The following is a 10,437-nucleotide window of genomic DNA, read 5'->3' as shown; positions in this document are numbered from 1 at the left end:
TTTGCTTCGATTCCTCTTTGGGTGAGCATAAAGCCCAGGAATTTGCCAGCTTCTACCGCAAAGGTACACTTTGCGGGGTTAAGTCGCATGCCATGTTTTCTTATGGTGTCGAACACTTTAGTGAGGTCGGGCAACAATGATTCCTCACTTTGTGTTTTTACCAGCATGTCGTCTACATAAACCTCCATTAGCTTTCCAATGTGATAAGCGAAGACTTTGTTCATCAGTCTTTGGTAGGTAACCACTGCGTTCTTGAGTCCGAAGGGCATAACTATATAGCAATAGTTTGCTTTTGGGGTTAAGAATGATGTCTTCTCTTGGTCGGGTTGATACATTGGGATCTGGTTGTATCCCAAGTAAGCGTCCATGAAGGAGAGGTATTGATAGCCTGACGAAGCGTCGACCAGTGTGTCGATGTTCGGGAGTGGGTAGGGATCTTTTGGGCAGGCTTTGTTGAGGTCGGTGTAATCGGTGCACATCCGCCACTTCCGTTTGACTTTTTGACCAACACCACATTGGCTAGCCATAGTGGATATTTTACCTCCCTTATGAACCCTGCCTCCAGCAAAGCCTGTACCTGTTCCTCTACAGCTTGCGACCTTTCTGGGCCGAGCTTCCTATGTTTTTGTTGTACTGGTCGAAACCCTGGGTATACGGCTAACTTGTGGCACATTAGTCCAGGATCAATACCCGGCATGACGGCGGCCTTCCATGCAAAGAGATCGGAATTTTCTCTTAGGAGTTTTATTAGCAATTCCTTTAAGTCTTCTCTCATATTCGCTCCTATATTTGTTGTTTTGTTTGGATTATCTCCAATTTGAACTTCTCGAGTCTCACCTTCTGGCTGAGGGCGGAGTTCTTCGCGAGCTTGAATTCCCCCGAGTTCTATAGTATTGGTTTCCTTTTCTCTGGGGTCTCCTTTAAGATTCAGACTTTTGTTGTAAGAGGGTCGTGCGAGTTTTTGGTCTCCCTTAATGGTAGCGATCCCTTCCGGAGCAGGAAACTTCATGCATAGGTGTAGGGTGGAGACCACGGCGGTAAGCTGGTTTAACATAGTTCGACCTATCAATGCGTTGTAGGCCGAGCTCACGTTGACTACAATGTAGTCTATGCTCAACGTCCTGGACCGAGTTCCTTTCCCAAAAGTTGTATGTATGGAGATGTATCCTAGTGGTTGAATCGGGGTGTCTCTGAGTCCGAACAAGCTATTCGGATACGCTCTGAGCTCTTTATCTTGCGGTCCAAGCTTGTCAAAGGCGGATTTGAACAAGATGTCCGCGGAGCTTTCCTGGTCGATTAATGTTCGGTGGAGGTTAGCATTGGCAAGTATTATGGTAATGACCATGGGGTCATCATGCCCTGGGATGATGCCCACAGCGTCTTCTTGAGTGAAGGTGATGTTGGGGAGGTCGATCAACATGTCTTTTCCTCCAACATGATACACATCTTTAAGGTGTCATTTGCGTGATGACTTAGAGATCCCTCCTCCTGCGAATCCTCCACTGATCATGTGGACATGCCTTTCCGTGATACGATTGGGACGTTCAACTCGTCCGACCTCATCATCCCGTCTTCTTTTTCTTGGCTCAACTGCTTTATTGGCTAGGAACCGATCTAGTCGCCCTTCTCGTGCCAGTTTTTCAATGACATTCTTTAGATCAAAGTAGTCGTTGGTGGAATGTCCATAGATTTGGTGATATTTGCAATACTCTGTCCGATTTTCTCCTCCTTTTTTATGTTTAATCGGATGAGGGGGCGGGATCTTTTCAGTGTTGCATATCTCTCTGTATACATCCACAAGGGACACTCTGAGCGGAGTGTAACTGTGGTACTTTCGAGGTTTCTCAGCAGGCTGATCTTCCTTTTTCCTGGACTCTTTATCCTTATCTCGAGATGGGTAGGAAAATCCGGATTTTGAGGTTTCTCCTAATCGAGAATTTTCCTCCATATTGATATACTTTTCTGCCCGTTCTTGTATCTCATTCAGGGATGTTAGACTTTTTGGATATTGAGTGGCTAAAAGGTCCTTCTCTCAGGCCGTTGATGAGCCCCATGATGGCCGCTTCTGTTGGGAGACTTTGTATGTCGATACATGCTTTGTTGAACCTTTCCATGTAGCTGCAAAGGCTTTCTCAATCTCCTTGTTTAACTCCCAGTAAGCTTGGAGCGTGTTTGCTCTTGTCCTTTTGGATGGAGAACCTGGCGAGGAATTTTTTGGCTAGGTCTTCAAAACTTGCGATTGATCTTGGAGGCAAGCTGTCGAACCACTTTATTGCTGTTTTTGTCAGGGTAGTCGGGAAGGCTTTGCATCGAATTGCATCTGAAGCCTCTGTGAGATACATCCTTCTTCTGAAATTGCTGAGATGATGGCTTGAATCAGTCGTACCATCGTATGGGGTCATGTCAGGAGCTTTGAAGTCCTTTGGGACTTTAGTTTTCATGATCTCTTTAGTGAATGGATCTTGATCCTTGCGGGAGTTATCTTCATTGTTGGAAAGAGTAGTTATGGTTTTGAGATCAGCCTCGAGCTTTGCGAACTTATCTTCTAGCTCTCGGCGACGTCTCGCTTCCCGTCGGAGGTCTCTCTCGGCCTCCCGCTGAAGTGCGGCCTCTTGCTCGAGCTGTTTAAGGCGATTCTGCTGCTCACGAAGGGCATCTAAGATTTTGGCGTTTGGGGATTGCTTATCTCCCTTGGTTTGAGGCACATCCTTTGATGTGGTATACGTATTTTTAAGCGGGGTTCTTTCTTCCAAACTGGAGTTGTGATCGTTGTCAAGGTTATCCGCCATGATGATGGGATAACTTCCAGGTTCGCCGGCAACGGCGCCAATGTTCCGAGGGTTACCTGAAACTGAAGGTTGATCTCGGACGAGATCTTCTATGCTGGTCGGTACAGTTATGTCCGACTTGCTGATCCTTGATATGTTGCTGATCCTTGATCACCGGAGGGGGGTGGTATCTGCAAGAGACTCCGATGCCTAAGTTAGCATGGGCTTTGAGCAGGTTTTTATATAGAATCAGAGTATGAGTTATACCTAGGTGCTCCAGTATATTTATAGTAGTGTGGAGTGACCTCCCTTTGAGATAAGTTAGTTTTCTTATTTTATCTTTTGTGGGTGAGTCTCCTTTATCTTTGGCCAGATGCCTTCAGGTGGGCTGTGACCTTTTTGGGCCTACTTGGGCCCTTATAGCAACTTGGTCGAGCTCTTTGGGCAGAAGTCGGTGTCGACCAATTTTTATAAGAGGTCGGTGTCGACCAACTTTTATAAAAGGTCAGTGGTTTTGTCTTCATCCAACCCGACTCACATAGCTCGACCCATGGTATGAACAGGTTGGTTAACAATGATTTATTAGTAAGCAATAAAATGATAAAATGTTATGTTAGGTGAAAGTGAAAGCAAGGGTTATAATTAAATTAGACAGAAAGTAAACTACAGGGTTAGAGTTATATTATAACTTGGGTATCTTAGAGAGTTTTATCAAATTTATGGTTCAGTTTATTCCTTTAAGTTTATATCTGAGTGTCAAAATTTTAGGATTGCTTCTGGATTTTCCAAGACCTTATTTATTATATATGTGAGAACCCCAGTTCCCATCCCATACGATATTGTTGTTTTTCAGAAGCAAGTCGAGAGGCACCTCGATAAGCATCTAGAGTTCATTTTGCAAGCGAAGTGTTATATATTGGGATGCCGTATTTTGAGCTTATATCTTTATTATTCTGTCTTTAGATTCTCCTCTGTATATTTAACTTTATTTTGTCCATCTTAAAGGTCGATATGGAGAAACAGGTTGTTGTTTTATTTGTTTTGGGATATTTTGGATTATGTATATTTATGTAAATATTCTCCAGCTAACTTTGGTTTCGCAGGTTGAGTCTGGAGCTTGAATATCTTATATCTTTTGGCACTTCCTCTTTTATTATATATATATATATATATATATATATCTTACGTTTTTTCGTATGCAAGTTTTCCGTTTACATGAGCATTACAACTTTTGTTTTAAATTTTTTTTAAAGGCTCCTAGCTAGTTATAAATCTTTTTCAACTATATATATATATATGTCGTAATACCTCACCACCTCTATCTTATGACTTAAGCATAAGATTTTGTGTGATAAGGTGTTACAATTAAACTCGAAAAGACTTATAAAAAATATTTAGGATACTTAAAATGTGTGAAATCTAAGTTAAACTTATTTAATCTAAAAAAAACTTATAAAAAAATCATATAACACTGTTTTATCGTAAAAATTACAACTATTAATGAGAAATAGATTTAGGCAAGTGCTAGTCGAACTAGTATACATGATTGTATAATATTTTTTGAATTCATCTTTCGTTGTTTATTGCTATTTCAATTTGCTTAAAGACTTTAGAAATTGCTATCAAAACTCCACTTAAGTTTTCACTTTAAAATCTAAACTCATATTTCTCTTTCTCATAAGCCCAAAGGATTTTAAGGACAATTAATTCTCCTTCTCGTGTATTATATTAGCAATTTCATAAGTAAGATCTAATTCTGAGATATTGGAATTGTGACTTCTCTACTTCGGAAGTAAACTGATAACTCAAATTCACTTTCTGAGATTTTATACTTGAAGGTAGTGTCCTATTCCTCACAAAGTAGATATAGATTTGTTTATTTACAATTTTAAAAAAATTGTTTAATATACAAACCATATAACATGCAAATAGTTAGATAACATATTAATACATTTTTTTAATTATATTTATATATATTAATTATCAAAAGTTAATTACCAACGAATTATAACTTAAATGACATAATTTTTTCATACTCACTTAGAGGTTATGGGTTCGAGTCTCACTCCTAACTTTGAAAAAAATATCAAAAGTTAATTTGCCAATGAGGTATAGCTCAAATGACATAATCTCTCCATACTCATTTAGAGATTGCAAATTCGAGTCTCACTTTTAACTTTGGAAATTTCTTGTCATCCTTTGGAATTGAAGAACTAGTTCTTGTATCATAGCAGAGAGCATTCGTTCAAGTTCTTTTTGGGACTTTGATGGATATGAAGAGCAAAGAATAATGATATCTTTAATCCTCATGAAACTTGGCCTCCGGAAAAAGTGATTTGTCTGGCATTAACTTTAGAAAAGGAGTTTAGGAATATTTTTGAATTACAACGTATGTCCCTTCCCTCTACTCTAAATAGTTTTTGGAATTCCCCATCCAATAGTACTTTTAAGATTAATTGTGATGCTAGTTATTTTGGTTCGGGTGATAGTGTTGGTTTTGCTTGTTATTAGAGATTGTAATGGGAGTTGGCAAAGGGGTGTTTGGAAATGATTGAGAGTAATAGTATTCTTCAAGGAGAATTGTTTGCCATTTGGAGAGGATATCTCTTAGCTTGGGATGTGGGTCAACAAGATGTTATTTGTGAGACGGATTGTGTGGAAGCATTTAATCTTGTTACTCAAGATGGTTTTGGGTTTATTGATCCATTGGTACTCAAAATAAGAGATATCATGCATTGGAATTGGCGTGTTGACTTTCGTTTGATTACGAGAGATGCAAACACGGTGGCAGATACTATGGCAAAGATAGCGATGAAGTTACAACTTTCACATATGGAGCTTCTTTCACATTGGGAGGAGTTTAAGAGTAATCTTAAACAAGACTGTCCCTCTATTTAAACAGTTCCTTATTTTGTTTGTTTTGTTTTTCTTTGTTTAGTTTATTTCAGTCACAAAAAAAAAAACTTTGAAAAAAAAAATTATCAAAAGTTAATTTAAGATAAATGCGAAACTAATAAAATGCAAATATGACAAGTTAAATGGCTACTGGTCAAGGTGTGTCACATAGATTTGTCCTATTTTAAAAAAAAATTTACGTGTGTATCCGTATTAATTAAGTCAGTATAATAGGAGTCACCTTTGATTTTTCTATTGGGTCTAACTGACCCCTAAATAAATATGAGAGATCGATATATCAGCTTTTGAAAATGTCAAAAATTTAAATGTATTTTTAAAGACTTAAATATCTGTAAATTAAAAAGACAAAAATTTATTTATCTTTTTCTCTAAATAATATAAAACAATTAGAAGAGTTATGTAGGTTAAATACAACCAAATCCACCATATTTGTGACGAGAATTCGACAATAAGAGTACATAATAGTAGGTAAGTAATTAAGTTTCATATTCATGATTTCTGTTTTTCGTGTCTCATATCCATAATTTCAATTGTCAGCTAAATACGAAAAATTTGCTTAAAAGATAATATATTATATTTTATCAATATATAAAATTGAATTGAATTTTAAAAAATCAGTTTACAGATCCGATCAATTTAAACCGTCCAGATAAAAGTTTAGGCAACTACTCAAATGAAGATGCTAAAAACATCTTTTTATGAAGATTCTTGTGTTAAAAGTGTACTTTGTTTGTTTAGCCACACTTTAAAAAAAATAACACTTTTGTAACACATCAAAATCAAACCATACATTTCATCATCTAATGGTAAAAAAGAAGCATCTTCATATAAAGACAATAATAAAATCTTCATGGTAGTATCCACCAAAAGTTTAAGGGAGAAATTAATCAATAACAAAAAAACAATTGATAGTCAGAGATGATGGGATTCTGATAAAATATTAAAATCCATATATTACACAGATGAGGAAAAGTAGTTTGAATAATAATGTTTGATTATTCGCTGTTTTCTTCACAAGTAGCCCATAGCCAATGAAGAAATAAAAATCAAATTTGTTATTTGGACCAATATGTTTCGGTTTCAGACTATTGAATATTCAAACGCATGTTTTGATTGAGTATTCAAACATTTTTATAGTGGTAAAATTGAATTACTCGAATAGTTACGTTGAACTTGAACCGGTCCTAAAATGTAGAACTTTCCAAACCAAGTTCATCATAAAAGGAATTGCTAAGTCCATACATTTTCCTTTGTTACAAGTCATTATTTGAAAATACCACCAAGAAAGAAGAGGATTAATGAATAAAAAATAATCATATTATAAGTAAACACCAGAAATTATTCACCAATTAATTAGACCTATAAATTAAAAGTGTCAAAACAAACTATTTGTTCTGCTTCATCCAAGTTCATCAGTTCCACCCTAGCCTTCCAACAAAAGTTAAATAAGGTTAACAAAGATTAAAAAAAACGAATAGAAGCTCTGCTAGAACTTTTCCATAAAAAACTTTTTTGTGGGAGGAATGCGAAGAGAGTTCGTGAGGGGAGTACTTCCCGCTCACATGATCCGAGGGAAGAGAAGAAGGATAGATCATCGAAAAAAGGAAGGAGGACTACCAGAGGAGAAATGTTTTTGGGAAGTAGAATTTTATGTCTAAGAACGAAAGACTGGATGGTTGAGGAATAGGCAGAAGGTAAAGTATAGGGAGAAGTCGTCGTGGATGGCTATTCGGTACAGCTTCTGCAGTCTCAGCTAGCGGCACCTGTTCTTTCGCGGATATGGTGAAAGGGGAAAGAGGATAGAGAAGGGAATTGAGCCCACTATGGAGGGAGAGTCCAACCTTAATGAAACAGAATAGGATAGTGAGAAAGATGATAAAGTGATAATCAAGAAAATGCCTAATGGCCTATATAATTTGGTGATAGGAGAGCGCATCAAGAGGGAGATTAGAGAAGAATGGTGGAACTCGTTAATTGTGAAACTCTTGGAGAATAGAATCTCTCTAAATGTTATTAGAAGGAGACTGGAGGTTATGTAGGGTAAGCAAGACAGTTTGGAAGTCATTGACTTGGGTAATAAATTTTTCTTCGTTCGTTTCTTTAACTCTTAAGACTTGGATTACATGCTAATGGAGGGTCCTTGGAAAAATTTTTATCATTATTTGGCTATTCAGTTATGGAGACCAGATTTTGAACCAACATCAGCCGCAATCGATAACATTGATGCTTGGATTCATCTCCAGGGATTAACTATTGAATACTATCAGCATTTAATTTTGAAAAAAAATTGGAAATATAATTGGCAAGACTATTAAGGTGGATAACAACACTGCTGATGTGATGAGAGAGAAGTTTGTGCAAATTTGCATTGAAGTATATTTAAACAAGCCTTTGGTGTCACATTACATTATCAATGGGAAAAGAAATGCAATTGAGTATGAGGGTCTGCACCAAGTTTGTTTCTTCTGCAAAAAAGTGGGACATGAAAAGGCCAGCTGTGCCGAAAAAAAGAATTCTGAAGCGACCATTATTAAAGTAGGCAAATCCTTGGGGGCAGAGAAAGGGAATGAGGACAAATGTGAAAATTCAAAAAATGATAAGGATAAAAAGACAGCAGAAAAAAAATATAGAGTTATACGGGACATGGATAATTGTACAAAAGACTACATGTGGCAGGAAAAATAAAAAATCAGGGGATAATGAGAATGTTGGTAGAGAAGGTACTAGCAAGAACACTGCATACACAATTACAAGTAATCTTTCTAGATTCTCAATTTTGCAAAATGAAGAAAAAATACAGTGGAAGTACAACATAATGATGTGGCTGAAATAAATGATGCTAATGAGAATCAAAGGAAAAACACAGCTGCAAAAAAAAATATGTTTCTATTGAAGAAAAAACAAACCTACATAGCAAAAGACCTAAATTCTTGAAAAGCTCCCTAGCCAAAGTCATCCTAAAAAGATATCACAATCATGGAACTTGACCCACATCCAGTCAAACAGGGCACTACCCAAAAAGCCCAATCTTCTTCACCCCCCTTTTCTTAACGTAACCAATATCATTATTGGTCCATAAGTCCCCCCAAAACAAAGTTATCACTAAGCTACCACACTTTCAGAAAAATTGGGTAGAACCCAATTTACCAAGCTTAGAGGCCAAAATTCAGGAGATCGGATCCTCATCTAGGCCGACAGAAAAAGAGGTAAACTCTTATCCAAAGATGGGGAGGTAAAGCATATGAATGATATGCAGGGTGTGGTTCATGAAGTGGACCAAGACGTTCTCGAAACTTCACATACTGTAGAGGAAATAGTTTACTAAGTGTTAGGCTTCTTGGGCTTGTTTTTCTTTCCTATTTGTCTTTTGGACTGTGAATATCTTTGTCTGAAATGTAAGGAAAATTGCAAATATGGAAACGGTTCGCACCCTGAAAGAGCTTAAGAGGAAGCGCAAACCTAACATTATTGTTCTTCTAGAACCCAGATGCAATGGATAGCGAGTAATGGAGATAATCAGAAATGTGGGGTGCCGATACCATTGCTCATGGAAACAATTGACTTTAGCGTTGGTATATGGGTCTTATGGAACAACGCATCTTTGGTGGTAAATGCTCTAGTTAAACAACCCCAATTCATTCATCTTGAAATAAAGTCTGGTGGTCATGATGCCGAGTTCTTTATTGCAATTTATGCGTCTTCTCAGGAAAGCACATGAAGAAAGTTTTGTGGGGATATTAGTAACATTGTCAATACTATAAATGGTCCCTGGATGCTAGCGGGTGACGTCAATAAAATAGATAATCTATCAGAAAGAAGAGGCGGATGGAGTAAAAACCAGCAAGCTTGTAAGAAGTTTCAAAGTTGGATAAATGAATGCAACTTTCTTGATTTGGGGTATGTGGGTGCAAAATTCACTTGGAAATGAGGAGAAAGACTTGGTATGGAGAGGGTGTTGAAGAGACTAGATAGAGTCATTGCTAACATAGATTGGCGAATGAAATATCCTAATGCTAGAGTTGAGGTCCTGACTTGATGTAGCTCCGACCATCACCCTCTTCTCATTAATATGGAGTCGGACAGAGTTGATACTGGAGAAAAACCTTTCAGATATAAAGTGATGTGGAAAACTCATTCTGATTTTTGTAACTTTGTTAAGGAGACTTGGATGAAAAACTCTTCCTCTTTCTTGCCTAATGATCTAAATAATATGAAAAGTTGGAATAAGAATGTGTTTGGAGATGTGATCAAAAGAAAAGACCGTGTCATCAGGAGACTGAATGAAATACAAAAATACTTAAACTATGGTCGGAATCGTTTTCTTTTCATGCTTGAAAATGAATTATTTGAGAAACTAGAATCAATCTTAGAGCAAGAAAAACTGTTGTGGCTCCAAAAATCAAAGCAGATGTGGATTACAAATGGTGACAAGAACACTCGTTTCTACAATGCAAAAGCCATTGTGAGAAGAAGAAAAAATCGCATCATCAAGTTGAGAAGCAGCGATGGAGAATGATGTGATGATATGGAGATCCTGAAAAACTTAGTCAGAAACCTTTTTATAAATCTTTATAAAGAAGAGCCTAATGGAAAGTCCACTCTCAGCACCATACTAACTTATCCCCCTTTGGCAGAGGCACACAGAAAAGAAATAGAAGCAAACATCACTTATCAAGAAATCAAGGAAGCTCTTTTTGGTATTGGCTTGTTCAAAGCGCCAGGAGAAAATGGCTTCCCTGCATATTTCTTCAAG

The 10,437-nt window shown here is 37.2% G+C and overlaps 1 protein-coding gene across 1 annotated transcript; it reads right to left on the bottom strand.

Moving 5' to 3' along the window:
* Window positions 1-223: 223 nt before the first annotated feature.
* Window positions 224-1,420, bottom strand: LOC140180262 (uncharacterized). The gene is made up of 2 exons (XM_072220716.1): window positions 542-1,420; window positions 224-271 (listed from the first exon to the last, which is right to left on the bottom strand). Exons 1-2 carry the CDS (start codon window positions 1,418-1,420, stop codon window positions 224-226), a joined length of 927 nt encoding a protein of 308 aa, XP_072076817.1.
* Window positions 1,421-10,437: the final 9,017 nt, after the last annotated feature.

Source organism: Arachis hypogaea, chromosome 16 (genome assembly GCF_003086295.3).
Source record: "Arachis hypogaea cultivar Tifrunner chromosome 16, arahy.Tifrunner.gnm2.J5K5, whole genome shotgun sequence".
NCBI lineage: Eukaryota > Viridiplantae > Streptophyta > Magnoliopsida > Fabales > Fabaceae > Arachis > Arachis hypogaea.
The sequence above is the reverse complement of the archived record's forward strand: the minus strand, read 5'-3'. Positions and strand labels throughout refer to the sequence as shown.

Bases quoted from the DNA above. Each gene is read 5' to 3' on its own strand.
- LOC140180262 (XM_072220716.1), bottom strand. From the start codon at position 1,420: ATGTTGATCGACCTCCCCAACATCACCTTCACTCAAGAAGACGCTGTG. The intron at 272-541 runs GTAAAATATCCA...ATTGCTATATAG, and splicing joins AGGCAGGGTTCATAAGGGAG to TTATGCCCTTCGGACTCAAG.